General features: G+C 40.0%; 1 protein-coding gene across 5 annotated transcripts in view; it reads right to left on the bottom strand.

The window, feature by feature from the left end:
- The window catches only part of srrm1 (serine/arginine repetitive matrix 1), a 59874-nt gene extending 33748 nt beyond the window's left edge, over positions 1–26126 (bottom strand). For 4 of the 5 annotated variants that reach the window (XM_060847114.1, XM_060847116.1, XM_060847115.1 and 1 more), the window contains exons 1-4: positions 26075–26126; positions 11815–11904; positions 8800–8922; positions 5825–5995 (exon numbers count right to left, since the gene is read on the bottom strand). In XM_060847114.1, coding sequence (XP_060703097.1) covers positions 5825–5995; positions 8800–8922; positions 11815–11904; positions 26075–26095 — 405 coding nt within the window. In that variant the 5' untranslated portion in view covers positions 26096–26126. Of the gene's footprint in view, positions 1–5824; positions 5996–8029; positions 8153–8799; positions 8923–11814; positions 11905–26074 lie in introns of those variants that run through there. The other variant, XM_060847118.1, reaches the window with a different exon arrangement.
- Between the last annotated feature and the right edge of the window lie 876 nt (positions 26127–27002).

The following is a 27002-nucleotide window of genomic DNA, read 5'->3' as shown; positions in this document are numbered from 1 at the left end:
ATGACTTGGTGCACAATTTAAAAATTTATTTTAGGATTTGAAGGATCTTAAGGAGGAGACCAACAGCATAAAAAGTGGAAGTTCACATCAATTCCAGTGATTCTTTTAAATTTCCATCCACTAGAATTTCAACACACCTCCCTGAAGGTGCAAGGTATCACTGACAGTATATCTGGAATGCCATGTTTTACTGTGTTTGTATGGAAGCAAGACATTAGCACCAGTTTTATAGTTGTAAAGACAGCTGCTATCCCTATAACTATGCAATATTGGGATCATCATTGAGCTGTCCATGAATTATAAAACAAAACTTTCAAAGATAATTAATGGATTAACTTGTGTTGTACCTGGCAAAACATTAACAGAAACAAATAGATTCAAGAAGCAGTAGCTACAACTGGTGAGTCCTTTTGTGGACTTGAAATAATGTGATGTGCTAATGAACTAAAAATATTCAGTCAGATGCAGACAACGTGAAAAGACTTATTTAAAACTTCAAACCTACTCAATTCAATTATATCTGGGCTTAGATATAACATCATTGTCACAACTCCTATTTTGGCCATTGTGTGATATGTTAGCATATATAAAAAAAAAATCACAATTCAGAACCACTAAACTTCAGTGCAATCCATCTGCACAGACTGTACAAAGATCATCCTAGAGCAGTTATCAGAGGGTTAAATCACATTATATTGTCTTAGTTACTATAGTTGGACATGACATGTCAGGCTTGACACAACAAACCAAGAGGAGAACTTAAACAACTGGCTCCTTCTCAGGTGGTCATAATCCTGGCTGCTTGGTTTACCTGTCACTAAACTTACATTTCATTGGACTGACTTCAACTAATTCTTAACTAGATTAAGACAATATCCAACTTCAGCTAAACTTTAATTTCAATTTACACAAGTCCATTAAATTTTTCTTTTGAAAAGTATCCACCAATTCCAAGTGTTTTGATGTGAAACATTAGTCATATTTATGGGGGCTACGAGTAAGGTTGCTGGCTTAGTACAACTTAAGACAATACTATATTCAATTTTGTAGCATGGGTCTCCACCTGTTAGAAATCCAGGTACAATGTGTCCAAACTCATTCTGCAGGCTGTTACCTAAACTGAAGGCAAGAGATAAGAGTATTCGCACATAGGGATCACCCAGTCTCTTTCAGGATCAAAATAATGAAGGAAGTAGTGAGCAAAGTACAATCAGCATAAGGAAACGGAATAGTATTCCGACATAAGCAGAATCTTTTTTTTAAAAAAAAAGTGTTACCAAGAGGCTTAAAAGTAGTCATGGCAGCAAACCTTGCACACAAGATTAAATCCTTCCAGATTAAAAAATAGTATAACTGCTTTATTGTAGTGGAGTGAATGTTAAAAGTAGCATACATCTATGTTTTCCTGGATCAATAGATAGAATTTTACTCTATCCAATAAATGGTTTGGCTGGTTGCAATTATAAAAGCACTTACTAACTAATTTTTCCATAGCACTGCACTGATGAGGCCTAATCATAATCCCAACTATAAGAGCTTGGTATAGAATGGTGAATGCTTGATTAATGTATTTAGAAGTGACACTCATCTAAATTTAATTCATTTGAAGGCTGACCACTGACTATTAATTCATTGACTTCAAGGCTTCCAATTAAATAATTCAGGTTCATTAAACTTTTCACATCAAATCGTGATAAGATTATTCAGAATGGGCTTTCCATAAATGTGTTATGCAAGTTGGAACTCGACAATAGGATGACTATCTATTAAGGTTAAGGGGGAACAGATCATACGGGCTATGTACATGGTCCACCATCAATGCTCTCTCTAAGCCACACTACTCTGATGTTCCAAACACAGCATATGACATGCTGACATCAATTGCAGTACTGACTTCCACTTCTGCAAGTTACTATTGCACACCGGTCTCGGAGGTTCACGCAAAAGAAAATAATGGGAACTCTAAACTATTCGTTACGATCATAACTAAGTTTGGACTTCGACTCCATTATCTATATCTCTTTATAGCTTCTCTGTCCTCTCCAAAGCTTTTTTTTCTCTACTTAGCCACATCACCTGGTCTCTGTACCACCGAAGTCATTAATGCAGATTGCAAGTGACCTAGCATGGACGCCTGTAGCACTACACCGTTCAGTGCCTGTCAAATTGAAAATTCCCTGTTCATGACCATTCTCTGCTTCTGGTCCGTTACTAATCCTCCATCCATGCTAATATATTACCACTAACTTGATGATTCCTTAACTTAGCTATCAGTTTTTTCAGTCCTTATTAAATGCTTTTCAGAAATCCAGGCATACAACATATACTGGCTACCTTTTATCTAGCTAGATCCTCAAAAAAAAAACTCCAAACCTGTCAACACCGTTTGCCTTCAGCAAAACCATGCTGATGTGCTCTAATTGCAGTATGCTTTCGTAAACATTGTTCGAACTTTCATAATTGATGCCATAATTTTTTTCCCCCCGTGATGTCGGGCTCACTGGCATGCAGTTCCCTTCTTTTCTCTTTCCCATCCTTCTTGGAAAAGTGTATTAACATTAATAAACTTCCAGTCAGATAGAACTATTCCAAATCTAATAAATGTTAGAAAATCACAGCTACTACATTCACTTTCTTTGCAGCTCTTTTTAAAACAGCCCTAGGGGATTTGGCAGATTTTAGCTCCTTAAATTTCTGCAGTACCATTTCTGGATTATTTCAATTTCTTCTTTTTAGCCCTCAGGCTACTCAGAGATTAAATTTGTCTTCTGAGGAAGATAAACAACATTTGTTCAGTAACTCTGCCATTTCCTCTGCTCCCACAATCATTGTTCATGTCTGCAATTCCAAAGGACCAATTTCTAACTTAGCTTTTCTTTTTATGCATTTATAATGCTCCTAAAATCTGTTACTGTGGTTTTAGTTAGTTAATGAAGTTTTCTCATTTTTCCTCATTTAATCAACATTTCTAAAACACTTCCAATTTTCAGACTTGAATAAGACAAGCATCTTCATTTAATCTAATACTACTCTTAACCTCCTGACAATCACAGATGCCCCTTTTTTGCTGAGTTTCTGTTTTTCAATGAAATATACTTTTCTTTGAACTACTTAAATAGTTTCTTGAACTACAACTCAGGAGCATAAAAGCCATACCTAGCAATGTTTAATTTCTACTCATACAAATTCTACTTCACAATGCTGAGATCATCAGGGCTACCCGTCTGTCCTTTGCCATTTTGTCTGTCACACTCTAAATAAAATTTCCTGCCCTTGGTCAACTGAACTTATCCTTTTAGTGGCATTTTAAATGACTTGTTTCTATTTGTTTCACTAGGTCACCCATCTTATGGCCTGATTTGGAGATGCCGGTGTTGGACTGGGGTGTACAAAGTTAAAAATCACAAAACCACGCTATAGTCCAACAGGTTTAATTGGAAGCACACTAGCTTTCAGAGCGACGCTCCTTCACCTGATGAAGGAGCGTCGCTCCGAACGCTAGCATGCTTCCAATTAAACCTGTTGGACTATAACCTGGTGTTGTGTGATTTTTAACTTTGTGCATCTTATGGCGCATATTTCTTGCACTTCAATAAAGAACCTTTAACTTTTTACTTCTCCTTCCTGTAATAACCTTATTCACTCCTACTCAGTCTTTATGTTTCTTACTAGATGCTGCTTTCCTTCCAGCTTTTGTAATTGACTTGACCTAACCATCCCTCAGGGAGAAAGTGAGGACTGCAGATCAGAGCTGAAAATGTGTTGTTGGAAAAGCGCAGCAGGTCAGGCAGCATCCAAAGAGCAGGAGAATCGACGTTTCTGGCATGAGGCCTTCCTCAGGAATGAGGAAAGTGTGTCCAGCAGGCTAAGATAAAAGGTAGGGAGGAGGGACTTGGGGGAAGGGTGTTGGAAATGCAATAGGTGGAAGGAAGTCAAGGTGAGGATGATAGGCCGGAGTGGGAGTGGGGGTGGGGGTGGGCGGGCGGAGAAGTCAGGAAGAAGATTGCAGGTTAGGAAGACGGTGCTGAGTTCGAGGGACTTGACGGAGACAAGATGGGGGGAGGGGAAATGAGGAAACTGGAGAAATCTGAGTTCATCCCTTGTGGTTGAAGGGCTCCTGAAGGGAAGATGAGGCGCTCTTCCTCCAGCCGTCATGTTGCAATGGTCTGGCGATGGAGGAGCTGGATGGTCTGGCGATGGATGGGCCCCAGCTATGCCTGCCTCTTCGTAGGACACGTGGAACAGTCTATCTTCCGCAGCTACACTGGCACCACCCCCCACCTTTTCCTCTGCTACATCGATGACTGTATCGGCACTGCCCCGTGCTCCCATGAGGAGGTTGAACAGTTCATCCACTTTACTAACACCTTCCACCACGACCTCAAATTTACCTGGACCGTCTCCGACTCCTCCCTCCCCTTCCTAAACCTTTCCATTTCTATCTCGGGCAACCAAATCAACACGGACATTTACTATAAACCGACCGGCTCCCACAGCTACCTAAACTACACCTCCTCCCACCTTGCCCCCTGTAAAAACGCCATCCCATACTCCCAATTCCTTCGCCGCATCTGCTCCCAGGAGGACCAGTTCCAATACAGTACAACCCAAATGGTTTCCTTCTTCAAAGACCGCAATTTCCCCCCAGACATGATCGACGATGCCCTCCACCGCATCTCCTCCACTTCCCGCTCCTCCACCCTTGAGCCCCGTCCCTCCAATCTCCACCAGGACAGAACCCCACTGGTCCTCACCTACCACCCCTCCACATATATCGTATCATCCGTCATCATTTCCGCCACCTCCAAATGGACCCCACCACCAGAGATATATTTCCCTCCCCTATCAGCGTTCCGAAAAGACCACTCCGTCCATGACTCCCTAGTCAGGTCCACACCTCGCACCAACCCAACCTCCACTCCTGGCACCATCCTCTGCAACCGCAAGAAATGCAAAACTTGTGCCCACACCTCCCCCTTTACTTCCCTCCAAGGCCCCAAGGGATCCTTCCATATCCACCACAAATTCATCTGAACCTCCATACACATCATTTACTGTATCCGCTGCACCCAATGTGGCCTCCTCTATATTGGGGAGACAGGCCACCTACTTGCGGAACATTTCAGAGAGCACTTTTGGATCACCCGGACAAACTAACCCAACCACCCCGTGGCTCAACACTCCAACTCCCCCTCCCCCTCCACCTCCACCTCCACCAAGGACATGCAGGTCCTTGGACTCCTCCATCGCCAGACCATAGGAACACAATGGCTGGAGGAAGAGCACCTCATCTTCTGCCTAGAAACCCTCCAACCACAAGGGATGAACTCCGATTTCTCCAGTTTCCTCATTTCCCCTCCTCCCACCTTGTCTCAGTCAAATCCCTCGAAACTCAGCACCGCCTTCCTAACCTGCAATCTTCTTCCTGACCTCTCCGCCCTCACCTCCACGGCCTATCACCCTCACCTTGACCTCCTCCCACCTATCGTATTTCCAACGCCCCTCCCCCAAGTCCTTCCTCCCTGTCTTTTATCTTAGCCTGCTGGACACACTTTCCTCATTCCTGAAGAAGGGCTCATGCCCGAAACGTCGATTCTCCTGCTCTTTGGATGCTGCCTGACCTGCTGCACTCTAACCATCCCTAAGTCTCGTTGACAACAGACAGATAAGGAACAATATGGCCTTTGTTCATGTATGCAAATTACAAAACTCCTGAGAGATAGGTAACTTGCAAGTCATCTAGAGAGAAAAAAAGCCTCTAATGTCTTTGATAGTAACCTAGTGGATTAGCTCTATCACCTGCAGAGATCTACAAATAGATTACCTGTCTCTGCTTGATTTCTTCTTTCTTTTGTTCTAAAAAAGCAGAGGGAATTCCTGCGATGTTTTCTTGTGCACTCAAGAGCAGTGGCCAAAGCTCCCCCATGAACATTCGTGCATTCTTTCCATTCAAGAACCCCGTCAAATTAATCTGCATCAGCTTTGCGTCTGGGTTCTGCAACAGACACAAGATGAAGGTAGAAAGGTTATTTGGAAAAATCCAAAAGCAGTCCACTCTACTACTTTCAATCTACCTCAATATTCTTAAGGCAAAATTGACAGTTTCAAGCTTTAGATAATATCAAATTACATTAATTTTTTTTCTATCTATACTGCGTACCATTTCCCTGATCTATCAGCCTATATAAATTGGCTGAGTGTCATCTTTGTCTTAAGATTTCTTTCAATATGAACAATACACTTAAATCCCATTTACGAGGCCAGACTGCCTCTCACTATTTCCTGACAATAGCCAATGGGCCTTTCGTTGTTTTAGTGAATGGGTACTGCACATAGGTTGCCAGAGCAACGAGGTCCAGTAAAAAAAACACACAAACGTGTCAGAACACCATAAAGCAAGTACAGAGTCCTGAGGTCTTCAATTTCTTCTGGTCGACTCCTGAACCCAAAGTTCCAAGTCCCCTGTAGAGAAAGATGTTCCCTTGGGTTGCTTCCGACTCCCTACTGCAACTCAATCACCTTGAGTATAATGTTATATCATTTATCTAAATTGTAAGAGACGAACAAGCAATAATGAGTAAACAGCCACATAAAAGAAAAATGAACAGTTTATATTAAACTTCTGCTTAAATAAACTTGCCTTCATGCTCCAAGTGAAGCAGAGCTGTTGCTACCTCTCCAAATCTGATTTTTACATTAAACTACAATATTTAGTAACATGCAAGCACCTAAACTATATTACAACGTATTAATTCAATGAACTAAGATATTTACATGCTGATCCTTCCACTGATTTTCATAACCTACCACATATCCACTGATGCTACTTTATAAGTATACACGAGATTTATCTAAGTGCATTTATGCTATACTGAAAGACTGCTAAAGTAATTGGTTATATTTATAGTGATCAACATATCTAAATCTGTTCCGATTGGGTGGATACAGAATTGCAAAAGATAGTTCTTCTAACTTGGACAAACCCTGCTCAAAAATTTCATGTTTTAGAAATATTCAACGATTGATGCCAAAGCTATTTTTATCTTTACAGAAGATATTTGTTCAATATCTAAACATGTATAGCATACATTCTATGATTTAAAAAGGTGTTCAGAAGATCATGTAATTTGTAAACAAATACATGAAGAGTTACCACTACTTTGAATCTTCTGGCAGTTCTGAGGAGTCTCAGACATGCTAGCAATATCACTCAAACTGAACCTATTAATGCAACAGAGCAACATGGAAATCTACACTACTTTTTGCCTTGCTTGTAAGCTGCTTACATCCTCCTGCAACTGGGAGGGCAGCACGGCTTGGGCTGCAAACTTTTCTTTATTCACCACCAATGTCATTCCATGATCAGTTATTAACAGGTACATTTCAAGCAAAGTAAACAGGATAATTTTTCCTTCTTTCAAGATGTACACCTTGCTTCCATGCAGAATTCTAACTACCAGTATAGTTGTTGTCATGTTATTCATTTGTAAAATAAAAAAGCCTGAACATTTCTACGTGGACAAATTAGATCAGACACATTTGAATGTTAAGGATACATTTCGGTCGCATGAAAAAAATAGAACCTTACGGTGGCACAAATTCAAAATGTACCATTTGTAGTTCCACATCAAAATGACTTTCCTCCTACATAGGCCTAAATATTCTTCCCCAAATGAAAGATGGAGTCTCAGTATCCCTTGGGTTGCAGTGGCGAGTTGAAGTTTTGAGTATTTTTAGAAAACAATTAGCCCTCCAGAAAAGTTCCAACATCTTGATTTTAATTAAGAATTCAAAAACAACAGTACTTTATTTTCACATTGGTCATTAATAAGCCTAAAGCTTCACTAAGAAAGCCATATCCAGTTTTTAGATTACAGAAACAATTTTATCTGCAATGGTACATTTTTCCTCATCTAGACTGGCTACTGTTTTGCTTTCCACTTTTTACTTCTGAGCAGTGTAAAGTTTGTCCGAGTGCTCTTCATTGAGTGGCATGAGGATTTTCGTCTGGTCACTTTACACAACTCACCTCCAAACACACACTGCATCATCAAGGGAGGAGGGTCAGAGCGACATTGGAATTCACTTTGCTGTGACCTAACAAGGTGATGGTGCTATACTTCAGACGGAATAACATCCATTTTGGTTCAGGCCTTTTAAATCATAAATCACACGATCATTAGAAAAATGCTGTCAAAGGCGCTTATTATACAACAAAACAAGTAAGAACACATACAAGATGGATTTTCTTTTTGTTACCTGAGGGCTAACTGAGGGGGTCATTCAATATTTTCAACTGTTTCACAAGAGTATATTAAGCACTCTTAAGGAAGAGCACCCAACCATGCATATGCAAATAGGTTCAGCTGACTGTTCAAAGACATTATTCATCAACATTCGTGCTAGTTTCCTTGAAGTAAGGAAAACCACAAGGCGATGAACTCAAATGAAGCTACCCAAGCACTTTTTAAAAGAAAACTTTGAGCATCCACAGATTTCATTTTAGAGTCCAAATCAAACTGCAATTAGTATTTTCAGAAGAAATTAAGTCAGGAAAAATTTCTCAATGTACCCTTGTGAAAATAGCTGAAAGTGCTAAATGGTCCCTAAAGAATCCTATCATATTTTAAAGCTATCCTTGCAGCTTTTTAAACCATGTTTTATACTGTCTTCAACATTAACTGTGTAGAAAACAAGCAAACCTGACACTTTACATAACTTTCTTTCACCAAAAGTCCAGGTGAAAAACCACATCACAATAACTTTTTATAAATGGTCTTGCTTGTTTCCAATCATTACCTTCTCTTCAAGATGGTTGAAGATGAACTCAATAACAACATCATCCTCGAACCCAAGCATTTCTGTCACTCTCTGTGTAATCCACGGTTTGATCACTTCTAGGTTCACTTTATTCATGTCCACCTGAAACCCAGTCGAAAAGAACTACAATTAACAAGCACTCACAACTTTGGATTAATAGCACCTAGTGTCATATTTTACCTTAGTCTATGGAATTGTTTTGCAACAGAGTAACAATGTCATTTGTGATGCACATTGGATTACATCTAATTTTTGATTCCACCCATATCACTTGAGTGCAAACAAGATCACTGGACCAGAAATTTATGCCACCCCAACTTCTCCTGGAAATTTGGTAATTCATTTAGAAATGCCAGAAGCCCAGTAGCAAGTCACTCAAATATCCTGTTAATGATTGCAGGAGAGATTAAAAATGTTTTACAAGAAAAGCAGAGTTACAATAAGCAGTGCACCTTACAGGATTTTTTTCATGAACATGTATGCGATTTTGTTAAATTGATTTATTACATTAAATATTTCTGTCAGTTGAAATTAAGTACTTACAGAACCATTGAAGAAACTGATGTATTACACAAAGCTATGATTTATAAATGATTTGAGGAACTTGAAAACCAAGTTCAAGTTGTGCAGGCATCTTAACAAAACAATTGATGGTACATTGTGCAACTGTGGAATATAAATCAACACTTTGGACAGTTATTAAACTTTAATGCAATGTCATCTTTCATCCAAAAAAAAAAGCACCACAGTACTTTATTCGTGTTCCAAAGTCAGACCTATTGCTGAACAGTGGCAGACATGGACTGATCAGAGTCAACATGGGATTAAAAGAACCACCTGAAACAGGTGACCAAATAGTTTTGTTGTATGACTCTGATGTGATGCTTAAAGGATTCTGAGCCAAAAATATTGAAGTGATATGCAAACCACTCACTGGTTGTGAATGGGTCAGTACCATGGCTAAACAATTTTCATAATGGCAAATGCACTCTATTTTATTTGAATGTGTTAGCAAACTTTCAAATTTAATAAGAGCATGTAGCTCAAATTCAATGCTCTGATACAGTGTACCTTTATCTCCTATTAGGTTCCATATACAAGCTGAGGAGACAGTTTTAGTGCACAATCACTTGAACTCTTTTACTGTTGTGATTTGACATACTGCTTGTCTGACATCCAGTATTGGACGGACAGACATTTCTTCTAGTTAAATACTAGAAATATTAAGGACATGTGTCATTCATTTTTGCTTCAAAATCCTGTTCCTTAGTCAAGGACTTAACCCTCATCTTGGTAATAGTAGTTTGTTATAAACCACTTGCAACCTTAGTGTCACATTCAACATTGAAGTGAGCTTATGGCCACATCTATTGAAGCCTATCTACATTCACTGCTATAACATTGACTCTTGCCTGACCTCCGTTCAGCCCACTGTCCAAAACGTCACCTTTGCCCACGTTACCTCTAAACCAACTGTCCCAGTGCTATTATGTAGACCATCCATTTTCCAAGCTGGATACATCTGCATTCATCCAAGTCATCCTTCATTCAGAATTCTTCTGCAATCTGTCATTTAACTTTCTTCAAGTATGCTCACACCATACCTATGGTGATCAACAGAATCTTAGTCCTGCAACACTGCAATTTAAAAATCCTCACTTTATTTTCAAATCTCCATAGCCTCTTCCAGATCTGCAGCCTTTGAGAACTCTGCACTCTAATTCTGGTCTTTTAAAATCCTCAATTTTAATTCCGCAACCCAGCTACCTGTACTTGCAGAAGTCGTAGCTACAACCTCTGAACTGTACCACACCCACATCTCTTGGGCTCTCTTCATTCCTGAAGAGCATTCCATAAGATTAGCTCTGCATCCAAGTGGGGCATCTGTCCTACTATCCCCCAATGTTGCTTAGAAACTGCAATGCCAATCTGCAAGGTATTGTGGGTGAGATGGTGACAAAGTGGAAACTTTGGTAACACTGGAGAAGTAATCCAGAGGACAAAATTAACTCTCTAAGGACACACAACATTAAATCTTACCATTGCAGATGACTGAATTTAAAATTCAATTTATAAAAAAACTGACAACCATGAAACTACCAACTGTCAGAGAGTCATACAGCATGAAAACAGACCCTTTGAACCAATTAGTCCACGCTGACCATGTTGCCAACTAGTCACACCTGCCTATGTTTGGCCCTCCAAACCTATCCTATTTTGGTACTTATCGAAATGTCTTGCAATCCAAATCTGCATATATTACTTGCTCTGATAGTTCATTTCACACACTAACCACAGTGTACAAAAAGGTTCCCCTTTATAGACTTTAAAATCTTTCTCTTCACCTTAAAAAACGGCCCCTCGTTTTGAACTCTACTACCTTAGGGAAAAGACCTTTGCTATTTATGCCCCTTATGATTTTACAAACCTCTATAAAGTCAGCCCTCAACCTTCTTCACTTCAGCCTATATTTATAACTCAAACCCACCGCTCCCAGCATCCTGGTAAATCTCGCAGGACCAGAATTGTATGCAGTACTCCTCACCAATGTCCTGTACAACCTCAACATGACGTCCCAACTCCGACACTCAAAAGATAAAAACCCATTTGAGTTAGTCATGTTGTTCAGTGAAGAAAATTAGCAAAAAAAGGCAGCTATTTTCTAATCAACCTGTTCAGAGATGTTATGACACAGCTCTGGAAAAGGTGAGACTTGAACCAGAGGCTCGTGGTTCGTATGTAGGGATACTACTACTGCACCATACACGCCCATTCACAATCCTTACCCAGTTGGATCTATATGTGACTCAATGCACAGCAAAGTGGCTGCCACTTACACGACCTCTGAAATGGACCAGTAAGCCTTTCAGTTCAGGGCCAATTAAGAATAGGCAACAAATACCTGCCTTGCAGCAATGTGCACATCTAATGAAAGAACAAATAAGAGTTGTGGTGGCTGTACTGACAAATGCCAAAGTAATAAGATAACATTACCTTTTTCTCAAGACATTCTGCAAATTTCAATTGCTTTAGGAGCTTCTTCTGTTTGTTGCTGAAACGGTTGTCCTGTTCTGCGCTTGTTCCCTATAACAGGAATAAATATTAAGTACAGAATTTAATATATTTAAAACAATGATTTGATATCAATTAATATATTCTCTTTACTGTATCAAGTGGTAAGTGAAGGTAAGATATTGCAGGAAAAACAGTAAATTAACAATACCAGTCATTACTAAAATGCAAAAATCAACGAACAGGTTATGTTGTTATCACCAAAACTTGCTAGGCAATTTGTTTGCATTATTTCCAAGTTAATCATCCATAAAACACAAATTTAAATCCAGGAATTCAATGTATAAATACCCTTCTAATGTTATGATTATTAATGCATTGCGGTCAACCTTATGACCTAGAAAGGGAACATTCATTTTTCCATTGCTGCAAATCAATTGTTGCCAAGTTTTCAAAATCAACAACCAAAATTTTGTACAGTTCTTACTTCTTACTCACTAGCCCTAATCTAGTTTCTTTCTCTCCCTATACCTACTGTACTTAATGTAATTCTAATTTGCCCACTGTAATGCATTCCTTCCTGGAGTTGTTTTTTGATCCTCAAATCTTATTGGTAAAGAAAACATTAAGCATTGGGACAAACAATTATATCCCAGATGCCTCAACTGCCATCATAAGAGTCATGGACTTGCTTGTTCAACAAGCTGAGCTGAAGGATGCAGAAAAACTGAAGATGTACATCAGATGCCTCATGCCAGCACACTCACTGCACCTCATATGGCATCAAGCTAACAGAGGGGAACAGACACAGACATCAGTCTCAAGCCACTAGAACAAAATAATTTAGGCATCCACAATTTCACATCAGTTTGACAAGCCAACAGTCAAGTGACATTTTATTAAATAATAAAAAGGTATAAAGAATAAATTGTGTATTTTGCCTTTGTGAGGAACCTAATTAGTTTGGATAGTATTACAAAAGGACACCAAATTCTAGTCAGTTTGGACCAGCTCTCTGTACATCAAGGTAAGCCAACAATTCTGTTATTTGTACATGTAACATCTAGCCCATAAAACTACTATTTCTGTGGGAGCAATAGGTATTTTACAGGCATGTGGGTTAAAAGTCCAGCATGACAGCTAGTGGGATTTAAAATTCAATTACATTCTGAATTGAAAGCTAATTTCAGTAATGGTGGCGATTATCATCGATTGTCTAAACATCAGCTGATTTACTAATGCCCTTTAGGAAAAGAAATCCATCATCCTTTGATCTGAACTAGATGAGAGTCCAGATCAACAGTTAAGTTTTTGACTCTAATTGCCTTCTGAAATGACTGAGCAAGCTGCTCAATTCAAGGATAATTAAGGACAGGCAACACTGGCATAACCAGTAACAGCCACATTCCACAAAAGGATTTTTAAAAAAAAGATTAGATTTATTAAAATCTAAGAGATTTGTTTCAATCTCAAGTTTAAGAAATCCAGCTGTTACAGTGCCAATTTGAAGTGAACAACTTAATAATTATGCCTTTGTTAGGCGACATCTCCAGAGCAGTTACTGAAGATACAGCAGAAACTAAAATCATACAGCAGTGATAGAAGAACCTGATCAGATCATAGAATCTGACAGTAAAGGTCTTCTCTTAGAAAGAGCTACAGAGTTATTCCATGCTACCCCCACCTCACTTTGACTGCAATAAGTACTAAAGAAATTGTTAGAATCAAACACTATTCTGTCCAGTTTTTGCCCATTATTCAGTTAGTATGTTAAATAAATCCCTGTAATTTACGGTTTATGTAAAATGAGTTAATCATTCTGATGGCAATATCATTGGCAAGATTTTTAATTATGGGCTAAAATGGGAAATGATCAGCAGCATGGTGATAACTCTGGTTCCTGGGTAACTGAAAAGGTTAGCTGAGCAATAGAGAGAGAAGCCTTTGAACTGCTGGAAGGGCAGGTTATGTGTTGTCTCTATTTAAAAAAAACACCTGAAAGCCAATCATTTTCTCTACCAGTTACTGACAGTTATTGCCTTTAACCAGTTCCTAAGAGACTATGCAGCTAGAGTAACAATTGCACAATGCCTCACCGAAGTCAGAGAACCCAGGGAAACAAGACTAAAAACCAGAAATTCTTGATAAGCAAAATCACTGAACAAACCACGGACCAGTGCTATTGAAATGTGTTTGCCAGTATTTTTCCCTTTATACCCGTCGGTCTCTATCAATCAGTCTATATAATTGCATCGAGTTATTAAAGAGGAGTTTGAGTTCTGTTAGCTAGATTTAACAGACAGTTAAATCAGGGACTTTGCACACTTTGACAAAATCATTAACTTTTATGGTTAACCCAGGAGTAGTGGGACTTCAGAATCAGTGCACTTTCCCAAATGGGTTGGAAAAATGCAGAAGTGGGCCTAAATCTTTATCCAAACTTACAAAAATTAATTGCAGCTTTTAATTATCCACAACAGTACAATTCTTCAGCTTTCTTAAAAGTATTAATTAATGTTCAAGTACAATTTCATAAGTTACTGAAGTACTCTGGATAGCTCAGCAAGTGGACAGTCATTAGTTCCAAGTTTAGATAATATCAGCAGACCAATGAATTACAAGAATGAAATAAACCACGTTTAATCCTCTCCCCACTCACTGTGACCACACGAAAAGTTTTCATTATTGCTTTATTGATATTGATAAGTGTGGGAATGAAACCCAGCTAAAATCAAGGGCACGGTGGTTAATTATGTTAGCCTGAAGGTTGCCTTTAACAAAAAGTTAACGTTTCAGATCTGGTGACCCTTTGTCAGAACTTTAATGCTTTGGGTGGCAGTTTTTCTCCACCGATTTCATTTTCACACTTCCAAGTTTGTTTCAAGTTGTGTAGCTTACATAAAGATAAATTTCTAAATAATAAGATTTCTAAATTCATGTTCTTAAGACCCATATTTGGGAACAGGATAGTTTTTTTGCTCTGGCTGGCTCTGACATCAACAAAATCTGGCAGTTCATCCTGGAATTTAGCTTTGCCAAATCAGGTCTTCTTTGGATGGATATGGCTGAGCTCCATCAAAGCAATTCCACATCAATCCAATTTTAATCCTGTTTTTCCACTTGCAGAAAACTACAACGTATATAAATTCAATTTCTTTGCTATAATCAAAACTGTACCCTAGCTATCATGTTCACTAGAGGTCCCAATGTCGTAATTCACAAGTACTTCAGTTGCTCAACCCTCAACTCCATCTATCATTTAACAAATTGTATGGGCATCATGGGAGCTCAAATGCATGACCATCAGATTGAAGATCTTAACAGTATGTGCTAATAAAGTACTAAGAAAATTGGAATAAATTGGAGTTCACACCACTAAACCATTGAATATTTTTAACCAAGGCCAAATGCAACATGCTGTGACACTATGACAGCAGCCAATACATCAAAGACAGTTTAAAACTCACATCTGGTTTCATTCTATGTGGCCTTCAACTGCCACTTGGAAATCACACCAAAATTTCAACAAACAATGAGTTGTAAATGCACTAGCTCATCCTCTCTTCTAGCCTAAAGTTCACTTCCTTATCCTTTAAAGTTTCACACAAGCTTCAATGATGTACCCAGCAGGCAATTCATCCACAGGGGCTTCAGAAAGAATGACCAGAGGACAAGAAAGAAAGAAATAAGGAGAGAGAAGATTAAACTAGGGTAAACTAGCTGGTACTATTAAGAAAGATTGCATGAGTTTCTTCAAATATCTAAAAGGGCAAAAGGAAAGGCACGGTGGCACAGTGGTTAGCACTGCTGCCTCACAGCACCTGAGACCCGGGTTCAATTCCCGACTCAGGTGACTTACTGTGTGGAGTTTGCACGTTCTCCCCGTGTCTGCGTGGGTTTCCTCCGGGTGCTCCGGTTTCCTCCCACAGTCGAAAGATGTGCGGGTCAGGTGAATTGGCCATGCTAAATTGCCCGTAGTGTTAGGTAAGGGGTAAATGTAGGGGTATGGGTGGGTTTCGCTTCGGCGGATCGGTGTGGACTTGTTGGGCCGAAGGGCCTGTTTCCACACTAAGTCTAATCTAATCTAAAGAAAAGTGAACAGTAGGTTGCTGGAAAATGATGCTGAACAAAATAGGAATGGGGAACAAAGAAATGGCCGAGGAACTGAATAAATACTTCATATCAGCCTTCCCAGTGGAAGACACTTTTAATACCTCAAAAAAAAGAGTAGGTGATGGGGGAGGTCAGAAATGACTACAGTGGCCATCACCAAGAAGGTGTAAGAAAAGCTAAAAGGCCTGAAAATGGATAAATCACCTGGACTAGATAGGCTACACCCTAGAGCTCTGAAGAGGATAGCTAAAGATAGTGGAGGATTTAGCAGTGATCTTTCAGGTATCAAAAGTAAACTTTTAATTAAAATTAATTTTGAAAGAGTGAAGACAGCTCCTATTTAATGTAAATTAAACATCTACATCAAAATATATTTCTAGCCAGTTTCAAATGCCATGAGATCTCGGCAATGCATATTTGACAACAGGGTGTCAAGATAATGAACAGGCAGTCTTGACCAAATATTCAGGGTTGTGGGTTTACAACACAATGTGATAATCAGCAAACTTCCAATGATAACTAACATGTGAATAAAAACACTGACACTGCTACAGAGTCTAGAATTAGGTAGAGAGCACCACTCCTGGTCCGAGCCATACCCAAGTTTAAGCAGACTTCAAGCAGAGTGTAAAAAGGGTGCTCCACTCACCTTAATATGAACTATTTTCTCCTATTTCCAAAACAAAGGTTCTAATGTATTGACAATCTAATGATTTATCAACTTCCATGTATGGTGAACAATTTTTAATCCTAGAACATGATTCAGGAAATTGTATAAACTTGAAGAGCATTTCAAATAAACATAAAACATTATGAAGGATGGTGAATCAAGTCAAACGTAAAAATGCCTTTTTTTTTCCTTTGCTAAAAATTACCTTCCAGAGGATCAGTATCTCAAAAAGACTTCTAATTTATGCAACCAACAAATGTCCCAAGAGACACAGTTTGCACATAATCCAATCTTGCTAGAAAATTAAACCTAAATAATCTAGTAACAGCTTAAGGGGAAAACTAAATTGTCAGAATACAAAAAAAACTCAATGGATACTTTAAAGATTTGCAATGGTCAAATTTTCAGACTAAAATCAAATTTAAAAAACTGTAAGCTCCGTTTACAACAAGTCTTGCTTAAAAGTTCATACACTTTTTCCACTTCAAATAATTATAACCAATGGTAGTCGTTGCATAAAATAAATCCGAATGATAAATAAGAATTCAAACAATTTTTAAAAATTATCCCAAACAAAAGTTAAATCAATTCTCAATAAAGTAGTAATCTGTATACTTGCATTCAAAGTTAATTTACTTCCAATTAACACAATACATGCATTATGGATAAGGTACTGTATTATCTTTTCACACATAAACAGTTCTTACCTAAAAGGGTTTTAAAAATCAAAATACATATTAAACTTGTAAATTATACAAGATACCTTATGGTTAATGCAGTCTTGTAATCTGATCAGTGGAAGAGAAAGGAATTCAAATTAGAAGCCAGAACAAACCAACCTCAAAACTACCCTCTGAATTTTAACCAGCAGGACCAGTATTATAAATGTTTCTTTAAAAATCTCAACATGAAATGGATTTACACTTTCTTCAAACTGACAAGTTCCAGTTTAACAATGACTGCCTGATTTGTGAAAAATTGTCAGGAGTGTATGTAGTGTACATAAAATTGGTATATGTACGTACATTTATCAAGACAGTTATATATTTACCAGACATTAACTAGCTGCACAGCTAGTTAGTACTGCAGTCTCTCCAACAGCAGAGGCTGAATTCTAATACCAGCTGAGCTTACCACTAAGGCCCATTTTCTCATCCTTGTCAGATGCTTGGTGACCCTCCGGTTAAACCATTACCGGTAATGTCTCTAATGAGAGTAGATCCTATAGTCCTCTGGCTTATGGCAACTTTACCTATATTGTTATAGGTAAATAAATATCTCAAAGTTCACTCGCAAAGTACAAGTCACTGGGCTACACTATTCTAGACGAACAAACGAAAGACTAAGCAAGCATAATGCATGGTGCAGCACCAACCCACAAAGATCAGTCAAGTTCTTAATGCAATCCCAGATCTTTCAGCTAATTTCAGCTGAAAGAATGGTTGACACTGAGGGAGGGAGGAGGGAGGGAAGAAAGAAAGAAAGAAAGGCTGAGGGAAGACATAAAAATCAATCTTGCTCATGACCGTAGTCTAAAACGTTTGCTGAGAAAATGTCACAAATTTGGCAATGACAAAATGCAGTTTGATTTACGGCCTTTTAAAAATTTGAAAGATTCATCAAGATAATATGGACTCGTTCAAGACAACATCCACGAATTTGTACCATAGCGCGGTTCAATAACTTCAGAGTAGAATTACACAAGATATATTTTGAGACTAAATAAACTAAATCGCAGCACAGGAAAATTTGGACAAATTTTACATGCCAAAATCAATGTGTATTAATGCACAACAATTAAAAATAATCAAATCTTTAAACAGGTAGACCAAGACTATATAATATACTGACCAGATGGCAATTGGAATATCCTGCACTATAGTATTCACAAAAAAAATGTGCATTAGTCCATACCAATTAGATCATCTGTACACCAGTTTCATTTTCATAGAATTGCAGAGAGGTGCTATTCAGGCCACTGAGTCTGCAACAAGCCTCCAAAGAGGGACTATGCTCTAAACGCACATTTACCATCGTTAACCCTTCACACTACAGGGCAATTAAGCATAACCTCTCCACTTAACCTGCACATCTTTGGACAGTGAGAGGAAACCTAAACCTGTAGGAAACCCACACAGACGCAGGGAGAACATACAAACTCCACACAGGCAACAAGTCGAGGGTGGAATCCCTGGCACTGAGGTAGCAGTACTAATCATTGTGCCACTACGCAGCCCTTTATTCACCATGGATCCAAGCAACTGAAAACTAAAATACTAACCAATTGCAGTTTTTCCTAACATCCATAGCAATTGTAAATGTACAATTCCAAACATGCACGATATTGTGAAAAATGTTTACTTTTAAATGGCCCGGCTCTTATGATCGCACTCCCCCATTCTCGAAATCTTAGAAAAAAAAGAGAGTTTTCCTATATTAACCCCGTAGAATTCATTATTTTAAACATGCTCACTGGGTCAGTCATCACTCTAAATTCAAAGTCATTTTTGTAATACTTTTACAACCTGGTAGCTCAGCAATTTCTGTATAGAAAAGGTCACAAATGACAAAAAAAACAATTTGTTATAGCTACACCAACTAAGAGATACATAGTAGCTGGGATCATTTACATCCACGAGGGGACAAATAAGCTATTTGATGTCTAATCCAAAAGATGAAATGTCCAACAATAAAGCAATTCCTCAGTACTACAACAAAGTATCAGCTGAGAATGCATGCCCAAAATCTGGGAGTGGAATTTCTAACAAACAGACAAGATTAATATCCAGGCTACAACAATGCAAGCAACATTCATGCAACCTGCCCTCATAATATCATTAGTTAAGCCCCAATATTGGTTCTCATGAATCTACACCAATGCCATGCCAAAAAAACATTTCCTTCCTGAATCATGACATTTAAAAAGGTAATGGTACTCTTGTTGGGATTTGGCCACAGCTGTGTTAAACTGAAACATCACAATCACTTTCAAATTGCAACACCCTGGAGTAAACGATCAACACTAAATTAGCTACTTGACTTATTTGTGCCTATGCGCATTTATTTTTAAAGTGGTGTATGCATCATACCCATCTTTGCCTCAATATCTACTTTTCAATATTTCTTATCCTCTGATCTGAAACAGATAACCGCACATTTTTGTCCATTCAGCATACTTCACAACATTACCCATTTCCATCCAAGCCATGGTCACTACCAGACCAATTTAATCTTTTTTCCCTTGTGTTTAGCCCATCTTCTGCCCTTCACAAACATCAACTCAACCAAAACTACAGTTTCTTTATCTTCCATTCTGAAACTATGCCTGAAAAGATGAGATGAGCCAGATAAGCTCATGTTGCTAGGGCTTCTGAAAGCCTCCCAGATATTATACCAAGCAGGCACCTGTTGGTTGTCAGTGCTTTCTACTGATTAGCCTTCAACCCACACACAAATCAATAGGTTGGTAGGTCCATTATACAGCAGCGTCACACAGGCAGTCATGATTGCTGCCTGTACAACATGAAAACTCTCAAGATGGCAGGGAACAGTTGTGTGCTGTTGGTTTGCAAGCGGTAGAAGGCCATCAAAAACATAAGCTAAGGTAAGGTATGATTCTCAATGGCCAGATCCTTCTTTCGACGAGAGGTGTGCAAAAATTGGAATATACCACCTTGCACAGTACACTGACTTATCAATTATATGGGTAGAATTTTGAGTTGTGCCTGCAGCACCAAAATGGGAATAGGTCCATAGTGATGGTAAGTAGTCTCCAATTGATGCCATGGTATCAATCTTGAACCTTTCTGCACAGAATTTAATCCCAGTACAGGTGGTGATGATGGAAGCCACCAGCCTATTTAGGAGCCTTAACTCTAAGACTCGAAGGGTCCAGACATTGACTCTTTCTCCACTGATACTTGGAGTATTTCCACCAATTTCCCTTTTCAGTTCATATTTTTAGTACCCAACGTATTTCACTTTTATATTTGTGTCCATATTTTAATCCTCACTAGGTACTCATATTCTGCCCTGATAACCCAATGACTCCCAAAAACTCAAAACATAAAACTTTTGTTGTTTCAAGACCTTTCTCAACTTTTCACTTTTAAGCATCCGTAACCATTCCAACAATGCTCCTTAAAGCTCAGATATTAAAAATTTTTGGGAAGGCACTGGATGCTGGAAAGGTTATGGACCCTGACAAAATTCCGATAATAGTATTCTCTAGAACCTACAGCTTTCCTCTTTTAATACAGTTACAACACTGGCATCTGGCCAACAATGAGGAAAAATGCCCAGGTATGTCCTGTACACAAAAAGCAGAACAAATCCAACCCAGCCAATTACAGCCCCAGCCTACTCTTGATCATCAATAATGGTGATGGAAGTGTTGACAACAGTGCTATCAAGCATCACATGCTCAGCATTAACTACTTAGCAATGCCCAGCTTGGGTTTCACCAGAGCCACTCAGCCCCTGACTTCATAACAGCATTGGTTCAATCATTGGCAGAAGAGTGGAATTCCAGAAATGAAGTGAGAGTCACAGGCCTTGACATCAAAGCCACATCCAACTCAACATGGCATTGAGTCCGAGCAAGACTGAAACGGATAGTCTTTTTTAGGGGGCTGTGTGAAAACGACAGCTCTCCAATGGCTGAACTCATACCTAACACATAGCAAGTTAGCTGTGGTTGATGGAAGTCTGTCATCTCAGCTACAGGACATCTTTGCAGGAGTTCTTCAGGATAATGTCATAGGTACATCCATCTTCAGCTGCTTCATCAATGACCTTCCCTCCATCATTGCATGATGTTCAGCACCATTCAAAGTTCTTCAGATACTGAAGCAGTCATGTTCAAATGCAATAAGATCTGGACAATACCCAGGCTTGAGTTGACAAGTAACATTTACACCACATAAATGCCAGGCAATGACTATCTCCAATAAGAGACAATCTAATCACCACCTGCTTACATTCAAAGATGTTACCAACACTGAATTTCCCACTATCAATATCCTCAGGGTTACCACTGATCAGAAACTCAAGTGAACTCACCACATAAACCGTGGCTATATGACCAGGTCAGAACCTATAAATACTATCAATAAGTGTGCGACTGGAAAAGCGCAGATCAGGCAGCATTGAGGAAGAGTGTCAACATTTCAGGCATAAGCCTGTTAATGCCCGAAACATCAACTCCTGCTCCTCAGATGCTGTCTGATCTGCTGAACTTTTCCAGCACCACACGTTTTGACTCTGACTCTCCAGCTCATTTTCTCCAAGGAATACCAGCAAGTAACACCACCAAATGCCCCAAAACCTGCCCACCATCTTCAAAGCACAAGTTGGGAATGTAATGGAATATTTCCCTCGACACTCAGAAGCAGTACTCAGTACTATCTACGAAGTGCACTGCAGAAATTCAAAAGATCCTTGGACAGCACTTTCCAAACCAATGATATCTTCCATTTAGAAGGACAACAGCAGTAAATGCACATGAACACCACCATGTGCAATTTCCCCAAGTCATTCACCATCCTAACTTGGAAATATATCTGACAAAGTTCTGGAATTACCTCCAAGGGCATTGTGGGTCAACCTAATTGGGGAGTATAATGGTTCAGTGGTTAGCACTGCTGCCTCTCAGCACAAGGAATCAGAGTTTGATTCCCACATCAGGTGACTGTCTGTATGGAGTTTGCACATTCTCCCTGTTTCCTCCGGGTGCTCCGGTTTCCTCCCACAATCCAAAGATGTGCAGGTTAAGTGAATTGGTCACACTAAATTGCCCAGTGCATTAGTCAGGGGTAAATATAGACTAGAGCAACAGTTCTGGGTGGGTTACTCTTCAGAGGGTTGGTGCGAACTTGTTGGGTCAAAGGGTCTGTTTCCATACTGTAGGGAATCTAATCTAATTACTATGTGGACTGCTGCACCACCTTCTCAAGGACAACTAGGAATAGTCAATAAATGCTGCGAAGCCAGTGGCACTCATGTCCCACAGATAAATAAAAAAGGGAATGCGCTGTCTGCAACTTAAGACAGAGGTCTACTGAAGTCACCTCAATGCCCCTCATGCATGATGAAAATACCTAGCCTTCTCCACCTCAACTATCATCTGCCAAAGCCACAAATAATCCTTCCAGGTGAAATATCAATTTACTTGAAATTTCAAATCAGTATACTAAATTCACCACACACAATGTGGTCAATATCAGAGTCCAATTGTAGTTCAGGAATCCCATTTGCAAAACTCGCTCAAGTTAGCCGAAAAACATGACTCTAAGCTTCCAGTCACTTGTCATTTTAACTCTACAAGTTTCTCCCACTGATTTTTTTTCCCCCTCACTGTCAGCCATCTAATGCATTCCACTGAGTTCCAATGTAAGCCCAGGAATCATCACCTTGTGTTATAACTGTTTTTGTCCGCTTTCTACATGCTTGTTTGTTTTTGTTTATCTGAGCTCTCTTTTGGTTTTCATGATCCTACCATTCACATCCCTCAAGACAAATTTTGCTCCTTTATTTAGTCCATTTTCAATCCCATTAGTCATGGTGAATGATCATTTTTGTCACAGAGAGATATGGTGCTGTAATTTTACTGGAGAACATAATCCAAAAAGTTCAGCAAAAGTGCATTCAAATTTCACTGCAGTAACTGCTGGAATTTAAATTCAATGGAATGGAAGAGTCAGTATAGGGGATCACCGAAATATTGATTGCCGTTAAAAATGAACACACTTATCCGGTCTCTGGCCAACATGATACCAGACACTGATCAGCACTGGTTATGTCTAGCTACTGAAATAGCCTAGCATGTCTCATAGCTCAACTGTAATTAACAAACATTGGCCTCATCAGCATTGCCCATGTCCCATTGAATAGATTAACCTCTCCTACTTTCTGCCCTATCATAGATCTAGCAGCAAAGGAACAGGAGAATCGACGTTTTGGGCATGAGCCCTTCTTCAGGAATGAGGAGGATGTGCCAAGCAGGCTAAGATAAAGGTAGGGAGGAGCAGTTTTGGGAATACGATAGGTGGAAGGAGGTTAAGGTGAGGGTGATAGGCCGGAGAGGGGGTGGGGGCGGAGAGGTCAGGAAGATGATTGCAGGTCAAGAAGGCGGTGCTGAGTCTGAGGGTTGGGACTGTGAAAAGGTGGGGAAGGATCCCTTGGGGCCTTGGAGGAAAGTGAGGGGACAGGTATGGGCACAAGTCTTGCACTTCTTGCAGTTGCAGGGGAAGGTGCCAGGAGAGGAGGTTGGGTTGTGGGGGGTGTGAATCTGACAAGGGAGTCATAGAGGGAGACTCCAGAAAGACCAACCCAACCTCCACTCCCGGCACCTTCCTATGCAACTGCAAGAAATGCAAAACTTGGGCCCACACCTCCACCCTCACTTCCAAGGGATCCTTCCAAATCCGTCAGAAATTCACCTGCACCTCCACACACGTCATTTACTGCATTCGCTGCACCCAAAGTAGCCTCCTATACATATTCCATCTACTTGCGGAATGTTTCAGAGAAAACCTCTGGGACACCTGCACCAACCAACCCAACCGCCCCGTGGCTGAACACTTTAACTACTCCTCCCACTCCGCCAAGGACATGCAGGTCCTTGGCGTCCTCCATTGCCAGACCATGGCAACACGACGCCTGGAGAAAGAGCACCTCATCTTCCACCTAGGAACCCTCCAACCACAAGGGATGAATGCAGATTTCTTCAGCTTTGTCATTTCCTCCTCCCCCCCACCCCCGACCTTTTCTCAGTCCCAATCCTCAGACTCAGCACCGCCTTCTGGACCTGCAACCTTCTTCCCGATCTCTCCGCCCCATCCCCTCTCCAGCCTATCACCCTCATCTTAACCTTCTTCCACCTATCGTACTCCCAACACCCTTCCCCCAAGTCCCTCCTCCCTTCCTTTTATCTTAGCCTGCCTGGCATACCCTCCTCATTCCTGAAGGGCTTATGCCCGAAACATCAATTCTCTTGTTCCTTTGATGCTGCCTGACCTGCTGCGCTTTTCCAGCAACATTCTGATCCCCAGCATCTGCAGTCCTCACTTTCTCCTATCATAGATCTAGCTTTTCATCAAATCTCCCCTTTCACTTGTAAACAAAACCTATTACTTCTCACTTCCCCAGCTCTGAGGCAAGATCATACATCTGAAATGATTTATTTCCTAGTACTACTGTGAAACTGGAGTTCTTTCAGCATTTTTTTTCCTTTTTAGCAAAAGATTATGCTGGAGCAAATTAATAATGAGCTAAACTAGATTTTCTGGAATATGTGACACTTTAATATGTGACCCATTAAAAATCAAAAATTTTAGTCAACCAAAATATCAGAAAGCATAATAAAAGGAACAGACTGAAGGGAAGTACAGGGTTTGGTATATCAAGTGGAAGCATCAGGAAAAAAAAATTGCAATTTGCTCTGTTTTTATTACATATAATTTGTATTTAACACTTAAGTGGCCAACATGTATGTCACATTTGGATTTTCTAATCATGCAAAGCTTAAGTCAGAACAAAGGGAAACTTTGCACAGTACTGAGACGACTTGGAGACGTTTTAGTACTGGAGCTACTTTGAACTTAAAACAAATCTAGAATCCAGTACAAATTGTAACTTTGTAACTTACTCCCCCGATAATCTGTTCTACAATAAAGCAATTTTATCTCCAATTCCAAATAAAATTTAAAATGTTACTTTGGATTAAATCTGCTTTGAAATTAATCGAGTCATGAATTCGCTTGAATATTTATAATTTCTGAAACGAACGAGCATTTTAATTGTTTAAGAGTTACTGTATTTCCCCTCGCGTGCAAGATAGCTTGGGTCCATTTTCCAGTCTTGAACCACACCGCGCTCTACTTGCAACCATGCTGCTGGTAAACCAGGCCCTAGTGGAGAGATTTAATTGCGCGTCAGAAACAAAAATAATGTTGGAAACATTCGGTGCAAAACCCAGAAAAACGCAAAATTCAGCCGGGCGGAACTGGATTAAGATTCGAACTACGCCGATATGATATTTGTTCAGAGTCGGAGAGTCACTTTGCTAGGCTTCGGCTCCACTGCCTGCCGCATTGGAACCAATCCCTTAAGGAAAATAAAATTGTCCAGAGCTAGAATAAGAGATGCGGCTCCCTAGCTATGCTCAAGGTGCGATAAATTAAGTTAGATGAACAGATGAGCTGGGGAAACAAAAACAAATCTTACAGCACGGTTCCCCCCCAAACGCCTGCCTGCCACCCGCCGCCATTTTCATTCCCGCTCGGTTGCTAAGGCCGAATCCGCAGTTGTGTATATTCGGGGAAAAGACCCGAGCTTTATGCGTTTAAAACAACGGAGCAGATCTGCCGGTCCTGAGAAGTATTCCGGCCGCTATTACAATGGATGAACTTTCTAGTCGCACTCAACAAACAAGCTCCATTCGGCTGCTGCTTTACTTACGCGGAAAAACCCCGCGTCCATCTTGTCTGTCTGTGGAGGGGCTGCTGGATCACCCACTTCCGGTTTACCCGATCGTTCTTCAAGGAGCTTCCGGTGCACGGAAACAGCCGAAGCGGCGCAGCCCGCTTCATGGAAACAGCCGAGGCTGCGTAACGGAAACAGTCGAGGACTCGCAACACGGGTGACGGAAATAGCCGAGTGGTTGAGACGCTGATTTGCTCCTCGCTCTGAGCACTCATTCTCAAACACTGCAGCAACTTAACACCAACAATGTGCATTCAACCATGTGCTGTCTGCCTGGCGTAAATCTCCTTTTAAGAATATGGCCTGTTTCAATCTTGAGATATGTAATTCCACTTCTTTAAGCGGTATTGAGAACAATTTCACTCTGAACCAAATGCATATTTTTAAAAACGTGCAATGTTCAAGGAACTGAACATGTTTTACACTTGACTACGTTTGAAGTATACGGCAGATGCGTCTGTGCAGTCACCAGGATACCCCAGGCCACAACTAATTCCCATTAATGCACTACCTATGTTGTGAAATTTGAAAGGGTTCAGAAAAGATTTACAAGGATGTTGCCAGGGTTGGAGGATTTGAGCTACAGGGAGAGGTTGAGTAGGTTGGGGCTGTTTTCCCTGGAGTGTCTGAGGCTAAGGGGTGACCTTATTGAGATGTATAAAATCATGAGGGGTATGGATAGGGTAAATAGACAAGGTCTTTTTCCCTGAGTTGGGGGAGTCCAGAACTAGAGGGCAGAGGTTTAGGGTGAGAGGAGAAAGATATAAAAGGGACCTAAGGGGCAACTTTTTCATGCAGAGAGTCGTGAATGTGTGGAATGAGCTGCCAGAGGAAGTGGTGGAGGCTGGTACAATTGCAGCATTTAAAAGGCATCAGACTGGGTATATGAATAGGAAGGGTTTAA

The sequence above is a fragment of the Hemiscyllium ocellatum genome, chromosome 30, assembly GCF_020745735.1.
Source record: "Hemiscyllium ocellatum isolate sHemOce1 chromosome 30, sHemOce1.pat.X.cur, whole genome shotgun sequence".
Taxonomy (NCBI): domain Eukaryota; kingdom Metazoa; phylum Chordata; class Chondrichthyes; order Orectolobiformes; family Hemiscylliidae; genus Hemiscyllium; species Hemiscyllium ocellatum.
The sequence above is the reverse complement of the archived record's forward strand: the minus strand, read 5'-3'. Positions and strand labels throughout refer to the sequence as shown.